At 35.6% G+C, this 27,914-nt stretch overlaps 1 protein-coding gene across 1 annotated transcript in view; it reads left to right on the forward strand.

Moving 5' to 3' along the window:
- PREX2 (phosphatidylinositol-3,4,5-trisphosphate dependent Rac exchange factor 2) overlaps positions 1–27,914 on the forward strand; it is a 421,865-nt gene that overhangs the window by 114,197 nt on the left and 279,754 nt on the right. The window contains exons 2-6 of the mRNA XM_007487009.3: positions 1,603–1,674; positions 1,761–1,883; positions 13,339–13,443; positions 15,730–15,831; positions 19,453–19,614. Coding sequence (XP_007487071.1) covers positions 1,603–1,674; positions 1,761–1,883; positions 13,339–13,443; positions 15,730–15,831; positions 19,453–19,614 — 564 coding nt within the window. The remainder of the gene's footprint in view (positions 1–1,602; positions 1,675–1,760; positions 1,884–13,338; positions 13,444–15,729; positions 15,832–19,452; positions 19,615–27,914) is intronic.

Here is a 27,914-nt window from a genome sequence, read left to right on the forward strand (position 1 = left end):
ATTTTCATTATTTTTTCTCTTAGCCATTACATATAACCTTAAACATATAAAATTCACCTCATGGGAAAACATAAGGTTGGTTAGAGAGATTTTAACAAGTTCCAGATTACCTTTTGTAAAGTTGAACAAAAATATTTCATATTTTTACGGAAGGAAATAAGTGGTATATAGTTGAACAATTAAGTTAAGAAAGTTTTTTTTTTTACTAATTTTAACATTCATATCCCCAGCTTCATTTCTTATTATGTTACTTTAAATTTTAATTCTCTTAATTCATTAATCAAGGTACTGACCCAAAATAATGCTAGAATTAAAATGATTATGAAAGTTTGAAAGAATTTTTAGATAAAGCCAAACTTTTCTTTCCCTTTTACTTTTTGCATGAGTTCTGTCTCCTCTATCATATGGTTGATTTGCAGTATAAATTTGGCATGTAAGTCACCCATGTGACAGTATGGACTAAATTAGAGAGAGGGGAAAAGTAGTTCTAATCTGACCCAAGACTTCAGAAAAGCTTCTGAAAGTATATATTTTTATTCTATACATATTGGGAAAGAGATAATAAGTTTTAAGTTTAAAACTACATAAGGCATGAAAATTACTGTAGGCATTTAGACAATGTCATAGAAGTTTCTTCTTTATTCAAGATTCCTAAATTCATATCAACTATTTGAATAATTCCATAGCATTTTTCAGAAGAGAGGAATTGGTATTTCATTGAAACATCTCATTTATTATTATTGTTCTTTCTATCAGTAGTTCCTAAAAATTCTTTGGATAAAGAGTGATTAGATAGCTCAGTGAATAGAGAGACAGGCCTAGAAATGGAAGTCCTGGGTTCAAATGTGGTCTCAGATACTTCTCTGGTATGTGATCCTGGACAAATCACTTAACCCTAATTGTCTAGTGCTTACTGTTTTGCTTTGGAAATGATAGTTAGATGCTAAGATGGAAGGTAAGGTTTTAAAATAAAAGAGTCTGTGTATAGATTTTAGAAGATGAATAAATTCTGAAGGGATAAAAATGGGGTCTTTATTTTCACTAACCTTTAGCTTAAAGTTAACATGATGAAACTGAGACTATGAATCAAATGTTCTGGATTTCTACCAATAATCTCTGCATAGAATTAAGAGTAGTGAATGTTGTATTTTGTAGACTACCAGGATTCTTTGGACTAACTTCTTTTGAGTTCCTTGAAAAGAAGGGAAATCTTGATGGAAAATTAGATTTTTACCTGTTTCATCATTTCTAGACTCTGCCTCTACTCAGTAATAGAGATGGACATTCTTTGGGAATGAAAAACAATGAAAATATTCAATCATGTTGGGAAAAACCTGGTTCTCAAAATGATTATTTTTGTCAAAAAGCCACTCAAATATTCAAATAGCAAACATTCAATTATTTGAAGATATATAGATTTTAAAAATAACTAAAATGTTTTTGAAAATGAAGGATATTCTCAAAATCTTAGTTACTTTTTAAGTGCTGCACTTTGGGACAGAAACTGCAAGAAGACTTTTACAACATGATGTATTTGGCATCCTGTAGATGCAGCACACTACCTAATAACATCATTATAATGTATCTTTTTGTTTCCTTTAGGCCTTTTTGCACCGAATGATCCAATGTGCAGCATCAAAAGTTGACAAAAATGTTACAGAAGAAACCGTGAAGGTAAATTTAAATTGCTATAAATAATCCTTTATCTTTCTATATGTTTTTCCATTTCTCTTATTTACTCATTTTTTCCTTATTTACAGATGCTTTTTTCAAACATTGAAGACATACTTTCAGTTCATAAAGAATTCCTGACTGTGGTAGAAGAGTGTTTACATCCTGAACCTAATGCTCAACAGGAAGTGGGAACCTGCTTTCTTCACTTTGTAGGAAATTTCTTCATATGCCTTTCTGTTTATCTGAAGTATTTGTTTTCTTTCTTGGGGAGGGGGAGGTTTGGCATAGAGGCATGTGCAGATTCAGCATGGAAGCTGAAATCTGACACCAATGATTCAAGGTCTTTTAAGGCCACTGGGAACTTGCACTCATAGCCAGAAAAAAAGACTACCTCACATCATTTTATTCAGTGAAGAATAAACAGCTCCTTTTTAAAAAACAAGTTAGTCTTTAGCATCCTCTGTAGCTTTGAACTCTAATGAATATTCAGGCTACTCATCATGAATAGATTTTTATGTTTCATTAAAACATAGGGAACTTGTCTTTTCAACTTGAAAATCCTCACTCTGCTGGAGTCTGGATGAACCTTTTCTTCTGGGTGTTCTCTTGGAAAATGACATGTCATAAGCCTCTAACTGTTGATAGGTATGCAGACCTAAAGATTCCAAATTTTCCATCTACCCTCTTTTGAAAAATTCTCAAGAAAGAGATAATTACTTAACAAAATAGTATAAAAAGAGAAAGTACCAAATTTCTTGGTGATATTATTTGTTAATTTACTCAACAAGCATATTTGGTTTATGCATTTAGTTCTGCATATAGTATGGCAATCAATTTCCTCATTTCTATATATCTTAAATTATTTAAACATAATAGGTAAAGTGAAAATCTACCTGTAGAATAAAAGGAGAATATTTTCATACCTAAAGATTTCTATAATTGAAAGAAATCTAACACAGTCCACTAGACGTTGTTTTAATTAATTCTAAAAAATGGAGATTGATATTACAGTTATGCTGGGCTCAATAATTGATCATAATATCCTATAGATCATTACTTAAAGTATGTGGGAATGGCAATTTGTAATTTCATTGTTTTCTTTGAAGGAATTGATAGCATGTCTAAATTAATGATTTATATAGCTTCTGTGTGCTGTTGTTACCATGTTTTGACAAAGTACTTTTCTAGAGATGATAATGTGGAAGATAAAGAGAATCACTACAATCTTTTTTGTTTTCTTTTATGTGTTAGGAAGTATTAGATTCTTGGGAGCAGCTAAAAATAAAGTATCCATTAAGGAAGCTTTCTTTGCTGAATGCAGGGCTTATTATATGAATTTGGACTTTTAGAGCTCAGAGTATCACAAAGCAGAAACTCCTTTTGTGGCACATGGGCAGTTTTGCCTGATAGGGGAGCCACAGAGGAGCAGCAAAAATAGATACCACTGACATGGGGGCAATGCCTCTTCCTTCTACATCCTTGGTATTCAACTTTTCCTACAACTGGAAAACTCCGAGATAATGGCCCTGTGTCTGTGTCTGGAGGAACATGTACCCCATTCTTCTAATAAAAGAGTGCAGACTAGGGATCTGATCACATTTTACTACAGATAAAATATTAGTACTATATAAGTCTGAATCTGGAAGTATATTCCTAGCATTTTTATTTTTGCTGCAAACTTTTGTCCTACTGTTCCTATTTATTGTTCTAAAGGATCATTTTTTTCCATTTTGGTAGATGCCTGATGCACCTTGGAAACTAGTTTAAAGTTATATCATTAAAAAAAAATCAACCCATAGGCATTCAACTCACATAGCATGCTATGTACTGTGCTGCAGGCTATGAGAATAAAAACGGACTTGATATAAGATATAGTTTCATTTCTCAAGGAGTTCGTTTTTTATAATCTAGTTTTATCATCCTCTTGGAATAGATGATCTCTAAATTCTGAATCCTATGATGCCTTGATCCTTCAACTCTATTTACTTCATTTTACATTATTATCATAATTTAAAGAATAAAATGAATGTTGTAATTTTTATGAAGTAGAAATTTATCATAAGGTAAAAACTATTGTAATTCATTCTAAATCTGTATTGACTAAAATAATTTGTGGAACATTAAGGGATAAATATTGTAAGAAAGCTTTACTGCAAAGCAGAATTGCAAGAATTTTTTCAGTATAATGAAACAATAATCATATTTATCATTTAAATAACTAATGTTTTCAAAATGCTTTATAGATGCTTTTTTTATCCTCATAACAATCTTGTTTATAAATTTGTTCTCCCAATTTGAAATACTGAAAATGAATCATCACTATATAGTCAATGATAAAAAAGTATTTTGTTTATATTGGAAATTAAATGATATAAACATTTTCTTTGAAAATAATAAAAGGATTTTGAAATCTAGCTCACAGGGTTGAATTGTGGAAGGATGGAGATGCTTTTTTGCCCTCCTAATATCTCCTACACACAACCAAAAATAACTCCATAGAATCAATGCTAAAAAAGGCAAAAATAGATAGGAGTTGGGAGTGAAGCAGAACAGCCAGGAAAAACTAAGGAGTAAGATTTCTGACTTCCCCAGCCTTAGTCTCACTGCTGTAAGTCTGGGGGGCCAGGAATAGAACAAACAGAATGAAATCAATATGGTAGCCCCTGAGTATTGGCAAACTTACCTTGTTTGCTGGACCTAAGAACATACATCTGAGGATACCACTGGAATCTGCAGACGGAGGCCCTGGGAACAGTTGTGTCTGCTACAGCCTCAGCTCATTAGATCACCTTAGCCCACAGGTGGTAATTTAGGGAGTGGACACTGCAGTGCCTATGGGCCCCAGTCCCTAAGAATAGGAACTCAAATCTTGCTGATAACAAACAAGGGATTTTGGAGGTCTAAGAAACACTGTCTAGACATCTTTCCTATTGAGGATATAACAGAAGAAGAGACATGAGGAAGGAGTACACCTGTGTGAGTGTGGTTCCTGAGGGACTGGGGACCCATCAGCTGTTGTCACTCCCAGAAGAGTAGAGTCCCTGATTGCTATTAGTGGTAGTCTCTCGGTGACCGAGAATGACGATTGTCTTTGTGCATTATCATCTATTGATGTACCCTCATGTGGCTTTGGAGTCCAAAGGCTGAGGCGCAGAGTTTGTGGCACATGGGGCATGGGGCGCCAGTTGTTACGGGAGGTGCGGTTGTGGCCTGGTGTCGGCATTCACGCGCAGCGGCAAGACGTCAAAGTCGCTCATCTTCAAAGGTGGTGGCGGCATGGTGAATGTGGGTTCTCCAGCTGCTTCTGACAGAGACAGTGAGTTCAACTAGAGTTGCTTTGGTATAATGCCAGCCCACTTCAAGTTGGACTTTAGCTGATCCTTGAATCTTTTCTTTGGTCAGCCTTGTTTCCTGAGTCCAGCTGACAGTTCACCATAGAATACCTGTCTTGGTATTCGCTGTGGGTCCATGTGGATGACGTGGCCAGACCATCGTAGCTGGGTTTTGAGGACCATGACTTTGATGCTGGTGGAGTTGGCTCTGTCGAGGACTTCCTGGTTGGTGATTCGGTCCTGCCATCGGATCCTCATGATTGACCAGAGGGAGCGTTGGTGGAATTGCTCCAGCTGTTTCATGTGCTTCCGGTACAGTGTCCATGTCTCACAACCGTACAGGAGCAAGCTGAGGACCACTGCATTGTACACTTTGAGATTCGTCACAGTGCTTACACCGCTGTGTTGGAGGACTTTGGAGCACAGCCGCCCGAGTGCCTGGCTGGCCTTTTGGATCCTGGCATTGATCTCATGGTCTAGGGACCTGTCGTTGGCGATGGTGCTGCCCAGGTACTTGAAAGTGTTGATGTTAGAAAGCTGCGTGCTGTTGATTGTAATGCACGGCTGGTTCGTTGGCCTCCCCGGTGCAGGTCGGAACAGCACGTCTGTTTTGTTGAGGCTGATAGTCAGGCCAAACAGTTTTGTTGTGGTGGAGAACCTGGCCACAATGGTTTGGAGATGATTTTCTTGGTGGGCCATGAGAGCACAGTCATCTGCAAAGAGAGCTTCCAGGATGAGTCTCTGTGTTGTCTTTGTTTTTGCAGTCAGGCGGCGAAGGTCGAATAGTGAGCCATCCAGTCGGTATTTGATATAGACGCCCAGGTCTAGATCCATCACAGCATGTCGTAATACTTGGGTGAAGTATAGGTTGAATAGTACTGGAGCGAGGACACAGCCTTGTTTCATGCCATTGGAGATGTTGAAGCGATTGTAAGTCTCTCCACCAGATAGGACTTCCCCTGTCATGTCAACATGAAAGAGCTGGATCAGTTTGACGAATTTTGCTGGGCAACCGAGCTTGCTGAGGATCAGCCACAATGCGTCCCTGTTCACTGTGTCGAACGCCTTTGTCAGGTCTATGAAGACAATGTAGAGACTCAGGTTCTGCTCAAGGCATTTTTCCTGCATTTGGCCTCACTGTGAACACCATGTCGATGGTGCTGCGATCTGGTCGGAAGCCACATTGTGATTCAGGAAGGTTCTGTTCTGAAACAGATGACAGGAGTCTGTTGAGTATAACACGGGCGAGGATCTTTCCAGCAGTGGAGAGTAGTGAGATGCCTCTGTAGTTGTCACAGGCTGCTCGTGAGCCTTTGTTCTTGTATAGGGCTACGATGGAGGCATCTCTGAGTTCTGGGGGCATTTCTTTCTCTTCCCATATGCTGGTCAGCACTATGTGGAATGGCAGGAGCGCCTTTCCATTTAAGGCCTTGTACACCTCGGTTGGGATCCCATCTTTACCGGGTGCCTTGCCTGCACTCATTTGTTTAATGACTTTTTGGACTTCCTCTATTGAAGGAGGGACGTCAAATTGTTCAATGGAGAGGTTTTGAGGGATCTGGTCAAGGGTCTTTGGTCAACTGAAGAGGGTGGGTTGAGAAGCTGACTGAAGTGTTCTTTCCACCTATTGCTGATGCCTTTTTTATCTTTTATGAGAGTGTCACCGTCAGAGGATAGCAAGGGAGTGGTGGTGGGTTTTAATGGCCCATAGTCAGTCTTGAGGGCACTGAAAAATTGTTTGTAGTTTTTCATATCAGCAAACCGCTGGATTTCTTCTGCCTTTTTTTCCCACCATCGGTCTTGCATCTTCCTGATCTCATGATGCGCCGTGGCTTGGAGAGACTTGAATCTGTCCCTTTTAGGAGCAGAGTTTGGGTTATTTTGCCACTCCATAAAGGCTTTGTTCTTCTTGCTCAATAGGTCTTCAATAGCAGTGTTGTTCTCGTGAAACCAGTCCTGGTGGTTGTGTTGTTTTGGGCCTAGGACTGCCTTTGATGTTTCCTTCACTGCGTCTCTGAACTGGTTCCATTTCTCGGTTGAGCTTCCAGTGAGTGGTCCCTTGGCAGACAGCTTGTTGTCCAGGCAAGACTGGAATATTTGCAAATAAGATGGATCTCTTAAGACGACTCATGTTGTAAAATGCATGAACTGTCTGGGCGCGTTTTGGATGGCGAGGCGCAATGCACATTTGAAGAGTCACTCTAACTAATCAGCGGTCTGTCCAGCATTCAGCTCCTCTCATGGCTCTGGTGATCTTTACATCCTGGATGTTTCGCCGGCGTACAATGATATAGTCAATGAGATGCCACTGTTTTGATCTTGGGTGCATCCATGTTGTTTTATATTTGTTCGCCATTCTGAACACAGTGTTCGTGATGGTGAGTTCGAACTCTGAGCATTTGCTGAGTAGCAGTAGGCCTTTGTTGTTCATTTTGCCCATGCTGTGTTTGCCAAGCACTCCTTTCCATCTTTCATGGTCCTGGCCAACACGGGCGTTGAAGTCTCCCAGTAGTATCAGCTTGTCATTGGTGGGCACTGAGTGCAAGACGGCACTCAGGTCAGAGTAGAACTGCTCAATGGTCTCCTCTGTGCTGGTCAGTGTTGGGGCATATGCACTGATGATTGTGGCATACTGGTCTTTGCTGAGAGGTAAACGGATCTTCATGAGCCTCTCGCTGATGCCCACAGGCAAGTCTGGGAGCTGTTTGAGCAAACTGGTCTTGATAGCCAGGCCAACACTATGAATTCTGTCTTCATTTGTGGCTCTACCTTTCCAGAAGAAGATGTATCCAGTGGTGGGTTTGCTGAGTGATCCCTCTTCAGGTAAGCGTGTTTCGCTTAGGGCTGCGATGTCGATGTTATATCGCACCAGTTATTTACAGATTAGAGCTGTTCTTCTCTCAGGTCTTGGGGTATTCTCTCTGTCAAGTAATGTCCTGATGTTCCATGCTCCTAGTAGGAGTTTCTTTGTATTTTTTCTTTGATTTCGACTGTTTAAAGGGGATGACCTGCCAGCCGCGGTGTGCTGACCGGGTGTTTGTAGGGCAGGCAATGTTTGGGACACCTTTTCTAGTCCCCTCCCTTGATTAGGGTGAGCAGTGCTGTCCTAGAGAGGGCTGCTCAGTCACCCAGGATGCTGCCGAACATCCCTGCTGCCCTACAGGGCGGATCGACCACTGGTCTGTGGGCCGCCTACATGCAGGATCGTGACTACAACTGCCAGTGGTCACCTCCACCTGTTGAGTCGTCACTCCCCCATCACCAGAGGTCTTGAAGAGAGTGGACGGTGTTAGGATAGATGAGTGTGCACAAAGATACTTGTGCGTGAAGGAGATTTAAGTGGAAAAGTCAATGCACAGAGACAGTCCCACTCTCTCGGCGTTGGAAGCCTGGGTCCAGTGGCACGAAAAATTGTTATGTCTGGAGTCTTCCTCAGCTGCATTGGATGGCCATGTTGTCCTTTGTGCTCCAGCACACTCTGAGCACTCCACAGTGCTTTGCTGCATCGCCATCTCAGCCGTTGAACCTTCTTATTGGTTTCTTCCGTCTGTTCAGCTGAATCAGTCTTCACATGCTGGGTGAGCAAAGCCCTGGTTCACCATGGGTCAACGACCCGATGGCTACCCTCACAAGGTTTGGCCGGCCTTTCGAAGCTGTTGCCCGGGGTGTGGCCGCTGCCACATGCTAGCAGCTACTGGGAGCCACAAGTGAGAGCTGGGTGTCAGGTGAGGGTCAGAGGCTGGAGAGCTGCCCTAGGAGGGCACGACAAGCCCTCCATACCAGAGATACTACCCCTCCCTGAGCACCCCATACACCCCTGATTGCTATTACAGTGGAGGTAGCAGTGGCATAACTGTCTGTGGTCCCTAAATGGAGAACCTGAGGTCAGTTACTGACAAAGGTGGGAGCAGGGGGCTGGGAGTACATCTGAGTATAAAAGCTGGAATAATTAAGTAGGACCCAGGAAAATAACACATTAAAAATTCCTAAAAGCTGAGGTAACACATCCCTTCACACTAAGAACCCTGGGACTTCAGCAAAAAATAAATATTTAAGTCTATTCGCTTGGCCATTAAATTTATAAAACAAATAAATAAAACTGAGAAAGTAAAGGAGAAAGAACCCAACTATTCATAGATGTTATGGGGCAAGAGAAGACAAGAGATGCTCAATCTCAGACAATAGTGAAATAAAAGTATCTATTTCGAAAACAGCAAAGAAAAGAGCTTTTGGAGGAGCTTAAAAAATACCTCAAAAACCAAATGAGAGTAGCTGAGGAAAAATAGAAAAAAAAATTAGGAACAATGCAAGAAAATTAAGAAAATTCTGAAAGAAAGTTCATCTAAATGAAAAAAGAGATCTAGAAACTCCCAGAAGAAAATGATGTATTAAGAACTAGAATGAGACAAAGGAAAACTAATGATTTCTTAAAACAAAAAGAAACATTAAAGGAAAACCAAGGGAATGTAATAATATAAATGTATGAAATATCTTAATTCAAAAAACATCTGATTTAGAAAATAGATCAAGGAAAGATTATATAAGAATAGTTGGACTCCTAGATAGTTATGATGGAAAAGAAGAGTTTAGACACCATTCTCCAAGAATTCATTGAGGAAATCTGCCCTATAATTCTAGAATCAGAAGGTAAAGTAAAATGGACAGAATCCACTGATCACCACCTCAAGAGGTCCAAATATAAATGTACAGGATCATCAATGCTAAGTTCTATTACCCCCAGGTTAGGGAGAAACTACTATAAGCATCAAGAAAAATATTCCAATTTAAGTACTCTGGGGCTACAGTGAGAATAACACAAGACTTTGTAGTTGCAACATTAAAAGGATTTAGGACATGGACCACTGCATTTTGTAGAGCAAAAGAACTGGGCTTGCAACCAAGAATAATATGTATAGCAAAGGTGAGCATATTATAAAAGATAAAAAAATGACTAATAAACTAAAGGAGTTTCAACTATTTCTGAGGAAAAACCCAGAAATTAGTAAAAGATTTGATCTGTAACACACAAGGTAATAAAAGACTAATCATGTCTCAAAAGGTCAGTCTTTGATTCCTATATGGGAAAATGCCATTGCTAGTTCCTGGAAATGGCATCATTGCCTGAGTATTTTGAAGGGGCATATATGAATGGAAGACTCAATGTCAAGGTGAATGTCATGGAATGAGCTGAAATGGTAGTAAAATAGACCAGTAAGACATAAGGTAGAATGGCGAATGGCTATCTCACATGGAGGAGTAATGAGTGGAGGAATTGCCATGGAGAAGGGGAGGAGGGGGTGATGGGCTGGTAGTACTAAAACCTTACTTTCATAGGGCCTGAGATAAAGGGAGAACAACAGACATAATTAGGAGATGGGATAAGGGAAGTCCTGAGAGCCACCCTGGGGACTAAAGGAATAAGAGGAGGAATGATGAGTTATGAGAAAGGAGGACAAGGAAATAAGTAAAAGAAGGAAGGGAGGAATACCTAGAGAGGAGTATGTATCTAAGGATACTGGGGCAAAGTGAAGGAATAATGGAGGGACTCAGAACAAGATAATGGAGGATATTTTAGAACTGAACTCATATCAAGAAGTAGGAGGGCATGGTTGAGGAGATGAGAAAGGAATTTTGGGAAAGGTGACTGAATTAGAATTAAAAGGTGAGGGGAAAGGCACAAGGGAGTGACCTTTGGAAAGGTGAGCCAATTTGGAACTCGAAGGGTAAGGGGAGAGGATAAGGGGGTGTGAATTGAAGAGGTATTGGTAAAAGGGAATCATACATCTGAGGTGGGATATTTTGGAAAGAAAGGAAGAGGGTGACAAAACAATGAGGAAGAATTAGGTAGATGGAAATGCACAGCTACTAACTATGACAGTGAGAGTAAATATGATGGATTCACCCAAGGGAAGAAAGGATAAAAACCAGGGCTTAACAATGTGTTCTTTATAAGAAACACACTGAAAATGAAAGAGATACATAGAGTGAGGTGAAGAGCTAAAGCAGAAAATATCATACCTCATTTGACCCTGAGAAGGCAGTGATAGTAGTCATGGTTTCTGATAGAATTGGAGCTAAAATGGTGGAGATGAATAGGGTAACTATATTATGTTGGGGAATATTATGGATAATGAAATATTATCATTATTGGGTTTCTATGCATCAAGTGTTATATAGCATTCAGATTTTTAAAGGAAAAACACAATGAGAGACAAGATGGGAAACGATTACATAATTATAATAGTGGGGGACTTTAATTTTCCCCTTCCAGACCTAGATAAATCTAATAAAAAATAAATAAAAAATAAGTTAAGGAAATTAATAGAATCTCAACTACATTAAATATAAGATATCTGGAGAGCCCCCTTCCTGCCCACCACCTGCATGAGACTAGTAATAGATCTAAGCTTCAATGTATACATAATCCACACAGTTTCTGGTGGGACAACAATGGTTTAGAGATCATAACTAGTCTTGCTTTAATACTCATCACACTATGGACATAATCCCATATTTCTGACAGGTTGTGGCATTTGAACAAAGATTTCATTGGATATGACCAACCTGAAAAGACTTGGTTTTGGAATGAATTTGATCCTGGGAACAGATTGTGTCTACTGCCTAAGGACCAATTTAGTTAAATATGGCTCTGGTAATATATGTTAACTGAGGACCAGATAGGTTAAGCTGATCAAATTAAGTGCTGATAGGAACATGGAGAAATAGGCCTAATATTACATTGTTAGAGTGGCTATAAGTTATTTTTTAGGAAACAGGAGGAAACAGGAGGAAAATATATATTAAGAGCTCTAAAGCTGACCGTGCTTATTGACCTAGATGTCCCATTATCATATTTGGCCTTAAAGGCATTATTGAGTGGGTAAAAAAGCTATGTATGTATGAAAATATTCACAGAAGCTTTGTTTATAATGATACAATAACTGGAAATAACACAAATGCAGTGATTGGAAAAATGGCTGAATAGATTATATTTGAATGAAATGGTTTCTGTTTTGCTATTAGCAATGACAAATATTGGAAATATAAGGAAAGTAAGGCAATTATGTGAAGAAATGAAAGAGAAGAAAATAAAATAATAATAATGCATATTATGATTATATTAGAAACAACAGCTAGATAAAAAGCATTAAAGTAAAATACAAAGGGAATTCAAAAGCAAAGGATGCTTATATTAGTATGCATAGGTGATGTACATATTTTTAAACGAATTGTAAATAATGTGGAGTTTGTGGCTTTGCACATATTTTTTATGCATTTATTTAATGTTTTTCTTGGTTTGTTGGTGGTTACAAAGAATGTAATAAAAATTGAAAAAATATTAGAAACATTTCTTTATATTTTGAGTTTTCAATTGTGGTAATTTAGTTTAGAAGTACACATTAAAGCAGTGTTTTTAAAGGTAAAATAATTACTTCCTAATTCATGTGTGAATTCTAGCTAGGTGCCAGCAAAGTCCCAAGAAAATCCCAGGGAAAGTACCTTATGACAAATTTCTTATCCCAAGAAAGGTGTGAATCAGAAATTTTAAAAATCTGTCATTTGATTACAAAATCAGGTAGTAAGTAAATATCTGAATGTACATTAGGGAGTTAGTGAGTAGTCATAAAAAGTCTATCATATTTGATATCACTCTTCCTTTTCTTTCTTGATATCACTTTACTTTTCCCTTCTATCCTTGACTCATTATTATTACATTTATAGACAGTCTCTACATCAGTAATATTGAATTAATCTTTTCCCCTTCCTTGAATATTCTGGTCTTTTTATCCTTATGCTTTCTTTACTTATTCTGTTCTCTCTACTGAGAATATTTTTTTACCCTCTCTACTTGATGAATTCCTACCCTCCCTTTAAAGTCTAGATCAAATGCTATCTCTTCCAGAAATTCTGACCAGTTTTCCCTTGGTATAGTTATTGATGTCCTTGCCTCTGACATCCTTTAGTATTTAGTTTCTCAATTATCTAATGCATTTATCATGTAACATTATTTTTCTATGTTCCTTGATCTCATTTATATTGTATAAGCTCTACAAATATAGATATTCTTATTTAAGCATCTTCTCTAAATTTTGTTCTTTCCCTAGACCCTAACAACATTCTCTGTATATAGTAAGTAGATGCTTAATAGAAAATGTCAATTGAATGAATGGATGTAATTCATTTGGTCATTAGAATGGGCACTTTCTCACTGTTTGTGTAAGTTGATATATATACATGTATATCTATATCTAGACATGTCCACACCATTCATATATACATTAAAATAGGAAATAATAGGGTAACCATAATTTCTCCTTAATTATCTTGGCAGAAAGATAAATTTCGTATTTATGATGAATACTGCAGTAATCATGAAAAGGCACAGAAATTGCTTCTTGAGCTTAACAAAATAAGAACTATACGGACATTTCTCTTGGTAAGTATATATTTTTTACTCATGATATTCTGTGATTTCTTTGATAGACTTACTGAATACCAGGATAAATCAATACCTGACTATAGAGGCTGATTTTAGTACAGTGGGTCACCAACCTTATTCCTAGGAAGTTATTCTCTTTAGATAAATTCTCAAAAGTAAGGGTTAAGCGAAGCATGTGATTTGGAAAGTCCTGGGTGATTCTGATTTGGCTATAAAAGACAAAACAAATTCCTAGAGGGAGAAATAACACTGTATATCATAGTCTTATCATTTTTACATGTCCAATTCCCTAGGGTTTAATTTAATGTCTTTTCAGATTCCTGACTGGGACAGGAAGGAAGTGCTAAGTAAATGGTGGGTGTGGTAGAAAAGAAATATGAAGATTGACCTTCCTTTTTGGAAGAGAAATGTTAGAAGAAAAAAATACTCAAGTTGATGGTTATACTTGGATATTATGGCAAAATTTTCCCTGCTTTTCCAAGCACAAGACACCATATCCTGATGATGCATTTTCAAAGCTTAGAATTCTTTTGTTCCTTTTTCTCCTTTCTGACTTCTCCAGCTTCCTCCAAGATACAGCTAAAAATCTTACCTTTTGAAAGATACTTTAATGCTGGTGGCTTCCCTCTGAGGTTATCTTCAATTAATGTCATGTATCTATCTTTATATATCTATGTCTATATATCATTGTTTTCATGCTATTTCCCCCATTGTATTGTGAGTTGTTTGAGGGCAGGGATTGTTTTTGTCTTTCTGTTTATCTCCAGCACGTATCACAATAACTAGCACAAAGTAGATATTTAATAAATGCCTGTTGACTTGTTGATTTCAAGACGATTCAAGACTCAAACTGAAGAAGTTCCTTTGAAAGTATAATTGATTACTCAGGGATGTTTACTGAAATTTTGAAGCTCCTTTCTGAGCAATTTGATTAACCAACTGAGAAATTAGACTATCTAATTAATTTTCTATTATTATTATTATTTTTAAACCCTTACCTTCCATCTTAGAATCAATACTGTGTGTTGGTCCCAAGGCAGAGGAGCAGTAAGGGCCAGGCAATGGGGGTCAAGTGACTTGCTCAGTGTCTGAGGTCTGATTTGAACCTAGGATCTCCCATCTCTAGGACTGGCTCTCAATCCACGGAGCTAACCAGCTGGCCCTTGAATTCTCTATTATAAGAGGGGATTGGGTTTCAGACCAAATTTAGGTTTTGTTGTTTAGTTGTATTTAAACATATTTTACTTACTGATATTTTGCAGCAAGGTATAATGAAAAGCACAATGGCCTGGGAGTTAGTAAGCTATAGTTGTACTTACAACTCTGTCATGAGCAAGCAGTATGACTAAGCAAGTTGCTCATCTCTGATTCAGTCCTCTCATAGATAAAACTGAGATAATAATGCCCACCTTACTAATAAGAATGTGCTGTGATGTAGTGAATATGAATGAATCAAGAGCTAGTCTCAGAGCTAGAAAGAAATGGGTTCAAGTCCTACTTCCTGCTTCCCAACCCATTGCACTTTTCATTGTATTTTGCTGCAAAATATCAATGAGGATACAGAATTACTGAGATGAGTGACTTGCTTAAGGTCATAGTGCCTTTTTGAGGTATAAATTAATGCACAATTCACTCCAGAATTCATAAGAAAGACATGTTGATAAATCACAATTTGCTTTTGACTACTGAATAATGTATTTGAATTTCAATCTAGACTCAGCTAGACATTTGTTATATTAGTTGTTTCATCTCTCTAAACTTTGGTACCCCCATCTTTAAAGGCAGAGTTGAACTGGGTGATCCCCAAGGTCCTTTCTTAATAAATACTACAATTAAAAAAACAATAGAATCAGAATGTTTATGACTGTGAGCAATATCTTAGTTCATGTAAATGGTATAAAGGACACAACCCTCTTTTCCAAAAATCTTTGTGGGGGGCATCTGGGTAGCTCAGTGGATTGAGAGCCAGGTCTAGCGACAGGAGGTCCTGGGTTCAAATCTGGCCTCAGACACTTCACAGCTGTATGACCCTGGGCAAGTCACTTGACCCCCATTGCCTAGCCCTTACCACTTTTCTGCCTTGGAACCAATAGCCAGTATTGATTCCTAGATGGAAGGTAAGGGTTTAAAAAAATTCTTTGTGATTGAATATACTCTTTACAAAGAAAAAAAAAACACATTTCATCATGTGTTTTCACAACTTTTCCAGAGAATTTTATAGCAATGGAAAGTTTCATAGTCTTAGGATTTGGTAATTCAATTTATTACTTATTCTTACTCTAGAACTGCATGCTCCTTGGAGGAAGGAAGAACACTGATGTTCCATTGGAAGGCTATTTAGTGACACCAATACAAAGAATTTGCAAGTATCCTCTTCTTTTGAAGGTATTTATATTCTTTTTTCTTTGAATCATTTCCTTTGCTAGTCTATGATGATATTTTAATACCACTTGACAAAAGCAGTTTTGCTCAGCCTAGTAAGATATAGTCAATGTAAAAAGGATGGGTATTTAAGTACTAACCTTATAAGTTTCAACAATTAATGAGCATAGACTTTTTCATTTCCTATATAGAAAGGAATCCTCTGAATATGTCAATTGAACAAATAAATCTGAAATTTTTAATGATTGTATACTACTTTCTGTAGACCTTATTTAATTCCAGTTGATCTTCAAAATATTCTTCCCAAATTCAATATCTAGATTCTCTCAGTGAGTTAAAATCACTGGGCTTAGATAAATTATGATTCCAGGTACTAAATGGACCCATAGCTGACATTGTTGTGTCAGTGATCTTTGAGAGATGGTGAATAGCAAGAAAGCTGCTACAGAATGAAAGAAGGGCAGACCTCTTGACTGTTCTTCCAGAAAGAAGGATGATGTGGAAGGCATTGAAATGATTCATGAAGTAAGATTGATTTTTGGCTAAATTCTAGGACACACTATTAAGGCAATGAACATGTGGAATAGGATGTAGTGAACATTTTGAGCTGAGCTGAATTTGTTATGAAGTATGGGGAAGGGGGGACAGCTAAGTGGCTCTGTAGATTGAAAGCCAGACCTAGAGATGAGAGGTCCTGTATTCAAATCTGGCCACAGGTACTTCCTGTTATATGACCCTGGGTAAATCACTTAACCCTTGTTGCCTAGTCCCCACTGCTTTTCTGCCTTGGAACCAAAACATAGTATTACTTCTAAGATGGAAAGTAGAATGAAGAACAGACCAGTTTTGACCAGAGGTTAAGCTGGGGTACAAATTAATATCTATCCATCTATCTATCTATCCATCTATCTATCTATCTATCTATCTGTCTGTCTGTCTGTCTGTCTGTCTGTCTGTCTATCTATCTATCTATATATCTATCTATCTATATATCTATCTGTCTGTTTGTCTATCTCTCTATCTATATTTGATAGTGTCAAATGTTGTACAGAAGTTAAAGATTATATAAAAATTCATTAGTTTTAGAAATATGAGATGATTAACCATCTGTCAATTGTTATTAGAGTTGAAGGTATGAAAACTATTTTGCAGATGGTTGAGAAATGAGTGGGTGATGAGGAAATGGAGGTGTGACTATTTAATAATTCTTCTTAATGTTTGCCTAGAGATAGGGTGGTAAGTTGAGTGAATTCTATTCTTGAGGAAAGTTTTTGCTGTGGTTCTGGATAAGAGGAGATTTCAGAATATTTGCAGCTCACAAGTAAGAAGCCTATAGAAAGGGAGAGATTAAGGATGCACAAAAGGTAGGACATTACTAATAGGGAAAAAACATCAAAGGAAGATGACACAAAGCGGATCAAGGGTAGAAGTGGAGAGATTAGTTCTTGGCAAATGGAAGATCAGTTTTCATAGGAGACCCTTTTTTGTCTGTTTTATGTCAAGTGCAAAGACTCAAGCATGTGAACTATTAATTTGGAAAGGAAATTATAGCAGAGCTTGTGAGTGGAGGGGAGCCTTACTCTTTGAATTGTCAAGTGAAACAAAGGAAACAATAGATGCAAATATTTTAAAATATTTACTAGAATAATATTTGTTCATAAAATAGATATTTTTGATGTATTGTTTGTAGATGACCCCATGATGAAATTATCCCTACCATTTTTCCTGTATGAAGAGTTCCAATTTCTCCCTTAATACCTTACATCTTTTCTTTAAAAATCCTTATCTTCCATCTTAGAATCAACATTGGTTCCAATGCAGAAGAGGAGTAAGGGTTAGGCATTGGAATTAAGTGACTTGCCTAGAGTCATACATCTTGTAACTTTTAAAAACAATATTCTTCCTTATATATCATTCCCCTTTATGTGATATCTCTCCTTTAGGATATAATCTCCTTGAGTGCAGGACTGTTCTTTTTGCATTTTTATCCCAAACACTTAATAGAGTGCTTGACACAGAGTAAACATTTAATAAATTCTTTTTCATTCATTTATTCATTCATGCAATTATGACATGATTTTTATAAATATGGTCTGAAAATCTTTTTGGTTACTTTTCACCTTTCTAGAAAAAAAACTGCATGGATTAAATTGTAGATCTAAGAGGTTCTACTGGCTTCATTTGTGGAAACATAAATTTTTAGGGTTGATAATTAGTGAATTTTCCATGTGAAGTAATCATATTCCTGGCAGAGGAATATGACTCCTCTGTTCTTCCAATTTTTTGCCGTCCTTCAGACAAATTTCATATTCTTTCTTGGATTACTGCTATGGTCCCTTCATTGAGTAGCACTTTGAACACACTGGGCCCATTTTTCCACAAGTTCTAGGCCATGTTCGGTATATAAGTCTTAGGACCTTCATAGTCATCTCTGCCAAACTCACCAGACTTGAGCATGGCCTGGAAAGCAGGAGATTGTCTTTTATGGTGTGATTATCTATTTTAACTTTTTAAAAATTATGTTGCTAGTGATGTAATATGTTTTCCTTTGGTGTTAGCTTTTCAGAACAGAGTGTGAACATCCTGAACAGAGGGTCAAAGTTGATGGCAGTATTTTCAACAATAATAGAACTTAAAAGAATGTGTTCCAAGAACTGCATGTTTTCCCACTGTATGTGAAGGGGATTTTAGTGCCCCTCTTTCTTTGAAAAAAAAAGAAATGCCTCATATGTGTCTTATAAAATTGTGTTGGTAATATAATGATAGCATCTGTAGTAAGGAAACAAATGACTAATTAAAAAACAATGTGGTCACAACTGTCTAGACAGTGGGTGAAGATGTTTAATTTTGTCCCTTTAGAAAATAAGGACCAAGCCTCTCATTTTATTTAAATGATTAAAGATCACTCTAATTCTTATATTTTGAATAACAAATTATGAACATAACTCAGAAGAATACTTGGATGTGGCTCATTCTTGTGGAGTGTGTGTTCTTATGTAGTATATGCAGTACATGTGTATTCCAGAGACTAGCAGACAATAACACAAAGGACAACTATTACAGTTTCAAATTATGATAAATTATTTTGCTTAATTTTAAGAAAATTATGCTAGTTTTTTTGCTTTGTTGTAGATATTAATAGATTATTTATTTAACATTTAAAAAAGAAAAATAGTTTGTTATATTTAAAATACATAGACTTGTTGGTCTATGACCTAGTTAGCATTCTGTTTATAGATTATAGGGAAATATAATCAGCTTATCATTCAGTTGAATATTAATTATGTACATTTACAAATTCAAAAGGTTTCTTATAAAAGAGTTCTCCTTGACAGATAAGACAATTGAAGGTCCTAGGGGGGGTAAGAATCTATATTACCTTTTGAAAATTAAATTAACATTGACTAAAGAGAAAAAAAAGAAAAATGGAGAAAAAGCATGTATTAGGATAGCATTTATTTTAGTAGAAATTGCATTTTTTTCTCATTTTCCTCAGGGAGAGCTGAGTATTCTATCTATGAAAATAGCTATAATGATCTTTCGGTTTCTGCTTCATACTCAGTTTGAACCTGCTGTACTGGAGAACCCAAGATCAAAGAATGATTTATTTTTGTGTATAAACAGGAGTTGCTGAAAAGGACTCCAAGGAAACACAGTGACTATGCAGTCCTGATGGAAGCCCTCCAGGCCATGAAAGCTGTTTGTTCCAACATAAACGAGGCCAAGAGACAGATGGAAAAATTAGAAGTCTTGGAGGAGTGGCAGTCTCATATTGAAGGCTGGGAGGTACAGTTGTGATTCATATGTAAGACCTGGATGCTGAGGCATAGTGGCAAGTTTAAAAAAAATGCAGTATACTATAGTTTATATGGCATATTGAAATTTGGTGGCACTGCTACTTTTTATTTAGTAAATATTGTCTCCTCTGTACAAGTTGCTGTCCTAGCTAGGTATGGGGGTGGGTACTATTGGAGAGGAAGTGACAGAAATATGTGACTGATCTCTGCCCTTAAAGAGCTTATATTCCTTCTTAAAAACATGTATGATACAAAAAAAATCTACAAAATAAATGATGTTAATATGTCTAGGCAATGTTTTGGGGATGCGGTTTCATCTGAAGGAGTTCTAGATTTTGAGAATTGCCTTTATTACTTTTCTTGGTGGCCTCAATGTGGTTCCCACCTAAGTCTGCCCATGACCTGTAACAGAACAAACTTCATAATCTCTAATTCCAGTTCTAATCTTTAATGCTATAGTTTCTTTATATAGGAAATGATCATATATTTTCTTTCTCCTGACTAAATTCTTTGTGTAGAGGAATCTGTTAGAGGGAAGAGAAATAAATTTAACATCTTCCTAGGAACTTTTGTTTCCAACTTTCCAGATTAGATGCTTCTTGGTGAATTACATCCATGGTTCAGTTCACAGAATTAGTAAATCTCTGAGTCAAAAGGCATTGTAGAGGCCTTCTAAAGCAAACTATAGAGTGATTTGCTTAATCTTGTTGCTGTGGGTTTTAAAAATTAATAATCAATAACTAAGTGTTATATTTTATAATGTTTTATTAATAATAACTAAAGCAAAAGAATGGACTGAATGCAGCCTGGTAGCAGGTCAAAGAGAGGAAGAGGGAGGAGTTATAGTCACTTAAATACAATCACCCAAATTTCGAGGACTCAGGAAAAGGGAACAGGATACCAGGTAATACAGAAAAGAATTTTGGGTAATGTGTTTTTTTTTTTGAGGTTCAAGAATTTATAACTATACATTGCCCACATAAGCACCAAGGATCTTTGATTCCTAATCTCTAAAATGAACAAATTAGACTAAATGAATCCCAAGTTTACTTCCAACTTCAATAATATTTGATTCTCTGACTCACTAAAAAAGGATTTAAAAAATTAAACAGAATTTAGTATTTAAAGTTTCTTAGATGTTTTGTCATTGTTATTTAGTATTTTAGTCATGATTGACTTGTCATGACTCCATTTAGGGTTTTCTTGGCAAAGATACTGAAATGGTTTGCAATTTTCTTCTCCAACTCATTTTCTGAATGAGGGAACTGAGGCAAAAAGGGTTCAATGACTTTTCCAGGTTCACAAAGCTAGTAAGTGTCTGAGACCAAATTTGAAGTCCAGAAAAAGAACCTTCCTGACTCTAGGCTTGGTACTCTATCCACTGTGCCATTAGGAATCATAGTTATCTAATAGGATAAAGATTGCCTACAGTTTGGTTAAGCTTTGCAAGGAAGACATATCTAAAATCTTACCTTTAATTGTACTCATTTATAACCAGCACAGAATCTGAATTTGTACAATACTTACTTTTCAGCAAACCATTTGCAATGTAAAATACTTGCTAGAAAAGATCTTAAATGTTTTACAGCTAAGTAGTATTCTCTAGTTTTATTTTTGAGTATTTTTTTCATGCAAGTTTCCATAGTTTCTATAAACTACAGACAATAGGTAATTTTCTGTTTAATTATGTAATTATGTCTCCATATATACAACCTGAGAGATTTAGTAAAGAATCATTGATGAAGATCTTAGCTTTAGTGGTAAAGGGATCTTGTAGGTCATTTAGTTCAAACCCTTCATTTTCCTACTGGAGAAATTGCTACTGAGAAAGGTCCAAGATTCTTGTCCAAGATTACATTGAACCCAAGCCCTATCACCTCATATCCAGCATGCTTTCTACTAGGCCATGCTTCTTTCTTTTGCCATCTCTACCCTCTTGAACTTCTTTTTTTTGAGGGAATCTGATTTATCTTGTCCATCTGTGCTTTTCTATTGCAAGTACTGGCAGTGGCTTCAATTTTCAGCATTGGCAAAGCCATTCCAATTAAAATAATTATGTGTTTCACAGTTGATTCTTGAGGATAATTCATTTCCTGGTAAGATGTTGTCCTGCTGAGATGGTAAAGCTGGGATGTAATTGTACTAAAATTTTGATTTGTTTCAAATTGCAAAATTTTTCAAGTTCTTAGGAAGACTTTTACCTAAACAAAGAAACATTTTCAGTACTTTGTAGAACTAAAACATTTTAGATTTTTTCTTTCTTTCCCATAATATTCTTTAAAGAATCCATATATTCCAAAATTTAGTTCTCCTACAAAAATGTAGATTTCCCCATAAGAAAGTAGAATAATATGCTTTCTGTGAAATACAATGCTCTCTTAAATGTAGAGAAAGTGTGGAGCAGAATAATGACATATTTAGGTAGAGCTTTATGGATAGAAAGTACTTTACCATTATAGTGTTTCATTTGTTTCTCAGGAAAAAAAAAACAACTTATTGAAATGACTAAATTATCTCCAACCTTATTTTACAGAGGACTGTTTCAAAATTCAGAGAAGTTCATTGTGATTTGACAGTCACACAGCTAGAAAATTACAGAAATTAGAAATTATCTAGGTCTTCTGACTATTTCAGTACTTATTCTTTTACTTTTTACTACATAACCATAAAGTTTAGAGAAAACTTAAAACTTGTGGTTTATGGAGTCAAGGTTTCCATTACTATGCTTCTTTATGTATCATAAAGGAAAAGATTCCAATGTTTCTTTTTGGTTCATATTGATCCTTTGATATTGGGAAATTAAAAATGTAATTATTTTACTTTAATATGATTTTAGATCTGAAGTTAAAAGAAAATTCAAAATTTTAACTCTGAAATGAGATCGCATTGCATGGATTCTGGCCTCCTCTAGCTTAAGATCTGGGGTCATATAAAATCTTTCATTCTCTTCTATTTTGTAAATTTTTTTTTTGCCATTTTTCATTACAGTTCTGCGAGGCAGTGTGATCATAAAGTAAGAACAATTAGCTAGGTGACACTGAGCCTGAAATCAGTAAGACTGGCATTTGAATACACCTTTAGCTACTTATTATCTGTATGATCTCATGCAAGTTACTAAATTTCTGTTTGACTCAGTTTCCTGAACTGTAAAATGGGGATAATAATAGCATCTATCTCACAAGATTGTTGCAAGAATCAAATGATATAATAATTGTAAAGTGCTTAGCACAAAGCCAGGGCTGGAGTTGGCCCTATACAAATGCTTATTCCTTTCCCTTATCCTTTTCTCCACCCAAGATAATACTTTACAATGGTTTGAGCAACTGCTGTATAAACTATGTGTATTGAACTATAGTTGTTGGAGCTTGTAGTTTTGCAATGTCAAAATATCTAAGATGTCAAAACATTGAATAGCTCCTTTGTTATTTTTTCTCATCTTTAAAATAGGGAAACCAGTAACCCTGTGATAACTGCCTATAGAGGCAGTTTAGATGGCTCCCTGGATATGGATGGAGAACTAGGCCTGGAGTCAGGAAGACTAGAATTGAAATTTGGCTTCATGTACTTTCTAGCTGGATGACCTTGGGCAAGTCACTTAACATTTCTTTGCCATAATCTACTAGAGAAGGAAATGGCAAATTACTTCAGGGTCTTTATCAAGAAAACCCCTTGTGGGATCATGAAGAGGTGCACATGAATAATATAAGGTCTAAATGAGATTTCATATTGTGGCATTTAAAAGAGTGGATGCCATAAACTGTAAGAGTTAAAATGGTTGAGGTTGTAAACTGTAGTGAGTAAAATAGTGGAAGATATAAATTGTAGTAGATATAAGAGTGGGTGAGTAAATTGTGACCGCAGAAAATATGTTTTCACCAGTGTCTTGTTTTAAATCAAATATAAGGTGGTCACCAGGGAAATATTCCCAATTATGAATATATCCAAGTCAACTGGGTTTTATAGAGAATTTAATTAATAATACAATGAGGAATCAAAGAAAGAGAGAGAGAAATGAAATAAATGAGAAAAGAATGGGCCGGCCCAGGCAGCCCTGGCCAACCCAGGCCTAAGCCCTAAAAGAAAAGATCAGTCAGTCCTTAATCACTCACCATAAGATCTGTTCAAGCGAGGATTCAGGAGGACAGAGTCTCCCCAGAGGGAGTTCCAGCCAGAGTCAGCCTCCCTTGAGGGACCTCCTTAGAGATTGTCCTTCTCTCAACAACCTCCTTAGGGCCTGTCTCTCAAGAGACTCTCTCTCTTCAACAGTCTGTCCTTTTCTTATATAGGGGGTTTTCTCCTATGTCACCTCCCCTAAGTTCTTCCATCTACCAATCATAGTAGACGTTTTCCAAAGGACAGCCCATTCTGAATTCACACCTGAGTAGATTAATCCTTTTAGTAATCCACACCTGAGTAGGTTAGAATCTCTGAGTAAGTTTCTCACCTCTTTGTCCCATGTAAATTTGCCTGACCTTTAAAGGTACTTAGCACCCCTTTGTATTAATTCTAAAAATAGGCATAGCTTAAGTATGGGTGTAAGTATTTTTCATTGTTCAGCAAGGAGTTTTCTTCCCTAAAGCAGTCTTAAGTATGGGTGGAGTAGAGGTCTTCCCATTTCTGATCTAAGTAGAGTTTTCACTTTCCAAATGGGGAATGGTCCCAGTAGGGAATTGTTCCAATGGAGAATTCCCCAATGGGGAATTTTTTAACATTCACAAGTCTGAGAAATTTCAAGATTCACAATATACACAAATATCTATATCTATATATCTTTATATGATTTTATATCTAAATGAATTTTAGATAGATATCTTTATATGCACATCTATTTATACACATATACATATATGCATATGTAATTTATAGAGCTATTTAATAGACATTGTGTATGCTTTAAAATGCTGCTTAGATGTGAGATACTTAAATTATTGTTATTGTTTCCATCATTGTATCTGTGGAGGGTTAGTAGAGGAATATGGACTAGAATCCCTCAGGATGAGAAATACTAAATAAATCAGTCAGGAAGGTGTATACATTTTAGTGAGATCATGAATCCATTAAAGTTTTAAAATGAGGTTATAAAGAATAGATAAATCTATCTTAAAGAATTTTTACTTTAATTATTTACTCATTTTCCTTTTCTTCCATTTCTTTTCTATTTGGCTGCTTAGAATGACTAATTTCTCATCTTTATTCTCTATGTTGCTTCTACCTTCAAATCAGAACTATACTTCCCTCCATCCCCTGAATTTGGAATGTTATCAAAGGAAAGGCCTTATAATACTAATTCCCAGTATAATCTGAACATCCTTCCTCAGTGAAGGTAATTGGAACCAAGTAATCCCAGCCACGGACATTCAAAGAAAAGCAATACTTTAGATTTCCCTTTCCATTTTCATGACTGCTTGGATCCCATCCTGACATTAGTTTCTTTAGCAATACCACACATGACATAGACTTGAACAAACTTCTTTGAATATCTTCAGACAATACATTGTTTACACAGTGGTTATATATTATATATACTTGGAATTGAAACTGTATGTACCACAACTCGCCACAATTCTTAGACTCTATCAATCTCTTTTTTAAACATCCATTAACTTTTTCCACACTCATCCTACTCATCAGCAATTAATGTTTCTCCAGTTGTTTAGATCTAGTTCTAATTGTGTGAGAAGTGTTTTGTAGTTGGGTTCATATAATTCCTATGGTTATCTTGGTATATAAATTCTTAATACTTTATGTAGTCTAGAGAGATTTTAAATGGAGTTTCTCTAACTTCTGCTTCTGAATTTTGTTGGAAATATATAGAAATGCTGATGACTTAAGTAAGATTATTTTATATCCTGTTAACTTTTCTGAAATTATTTCAATTAGTTTTTTAGTTGATTCTCTAAGTTCCTTTATGTATTCCAACTGCAAAGATTAATATTTTGCTCCTTTATTCCTATTTTTATTCCTTTCATTTATTTTTCTTGTTTATTGCTATAGATAACATTTATCATATCATATTGAACAATAGGGTGATAATGGTAATCCTTGCTTCAACCCTGATCTTATTGAGTAGGCTTCATGTTTATCTCCATTAAAGTTAATGCTTGCTCTTGGTTTTATATATATATATGTATATATATATATATATATATACATATATATATATACTACTTATTATTTTTAGACAAACCCATTGATTCCATTGCTTTTTAATGTTTTTAATATTAATCAGTATTATGTTTTGTTAAAAGCTTTTTTTCTGTTTCTGTTGATAGTCATATAGTTTTTGTTGCTATTGTTATTAATATGATCAGTTATGCAAATAGTTATCTAAATTTGGAACCATTCCTGCATTCCCAGAATAAATCCTAGCTTGAAGTTGATCTTTGTGATATATTGCTATAAAGTACTTTTTAGTCTTTTATTTTAAATATGTGCATCAGTATTCATTAATGAATCTTGTTTTTGTTTTCTGTTTTTTATTTCCCTAGTTTAGATATGAAAACCATTATTTGTTTCTTAAAAGAAATTTGGTAGCATTCCCTTTTAACAATTTTTTCAAATAATTTAAATAGTATTGAGATAAATTATTTCATAAATATTTGGTAGAATTTACACATAAATCCTTCCTAGTCTAGGAATTTTTTTCTTTTGGAGCACATTTATGGCTTTAAAAATTTCTTTTTCTAAGAGTTATTTAAATACTCTATTTCCTCTTCTGTTAATTTGAGCAGTTTATTTTTTGGTAAATATTTATCAATTTCATTTGTATTATCATTTTACTGGTATATTATTAGGTAAAATATCTCTTATTGATTGCTTTAATTTTATCTTCATTATCCTTTTCATATTTGATAACTTGTAATTTAAAAAAATAAAATTTTCCAACAGTTGGTTTCTTTTATTGCTTTAAAAAAATTAAACTTGCTCTTAGTTTTATTTATTAGTTCAATAGTTCTATATAAACTTTTCATTTTATTAATCTCTCCTTTGATTTTTAAGGTTGTTTTGTTTTTTAAATAGGGATTTTAAATTTGTTATTTTTCTTTGTTTTTTAAAACTTTTATGCTCATTTCACTGAACTGCTCTTACTTTTATTGATGCTTGCATTATTGATATAAATTTCCCCCAACTTCTGCTTTATCTGTATTCCACAAATTTTGGTGTTATAACATTGTTGCTTTCTTTGGATTATGTTATTTCCAATTAATTTTTAATCTATGTTTCCATAGATCTTTACTGAATTTAATTTCTACTGCATTGTAGTCTGAAAAGGATGCATTGAGCAATTCTGTTTTTCTACATTTGGTTGTGAAGTTTTTATGCCCCTTCATTTTTCACTCATTTTGTTGATATCCAACTCTGTGACCCCATTTGGGATTTTCTTGGCAAGGATACTGGAGTGGTTTGCCATTTCCTTCTCCAGTTTTAGGCTTTACATAGCTAATTTTTGTGAAAATGCCATTTACAGCTGAGAAAAAAGTGTTAATTCTTTTTGGTCACATTTAGTTTTCTCCAGAAGCCTATCACATCTAAATTTTCCAAGATTCTATTCATCCCCTTCACTTATTTTTTAATTTATTTTGTGGTTTTATTTAATGGAACTCTTGAGAGGGAAAAGTTGAGATTCCTCCTCATATGATTTTACTGCCTTTTCTCTTCTGTAATTAATTTCACCTTTTCTTTATGAATTTGAATGTTATGCTATTTTGGTGTAGCTATGTTTAGTATTGATATAGATATAGATTTATCATCTATGATGCAATTACTTTGCTTCTCCCTTTTAATTAGTTCTATTTTAGTTTTGCTTTGTCTGAGATCATGATTGTTATCCCTGCCTGTCTTACATCAGATAAAGTATAATGGGTACTGCTACAATCCTTTAACTCTTTGTGTGTCTCTTTAAAAAATTTTTTTTATAAAGAACATAGTGTTGAATTCTGTTTTTTAAAAACAATTCTTATTGAGTTCCTTATTTCTCCTCTTACATATTTACCTTTACATGCTTCTCTTTAGTCTTGTATTTGAAAGTCAAATTTCCTATTCAATTCTGTCTTTTCTTCAGTAATGGTTGAAAGTCTCCTTTTTTATTAAATACTCATTTTTTTCCTTTGAAGGTCAATATTCAATTTTGGTTGTTATTCTTGGTTGTAATTCCAAACTTTTTTACCATCTGGAATATTGTATTCCATGTCCTCAGCTCTTTTAGTATGGCAGCTACTAAATCTTGTGTGCCTCCATGGTTTTTGAATGTTTGCTTTCTGATTCCTTGAAGTATTTTCTCTTTGACCT

This window comes from Monodelphis domestica, chromosome 3 (assembly GCF_027887165.1).
Source record: "Monodelphis domestica isolate mMonDom1 chromosome 3, mMonDom1.pri, whole genome shotgun sequence".
NCBI classification, from domain to species: Eukaryota; Metazoa; Chordata; class Mammalia; order Didelphimorphia; family Didelphidae; genus Monodelphis; species Monodelphis domestica.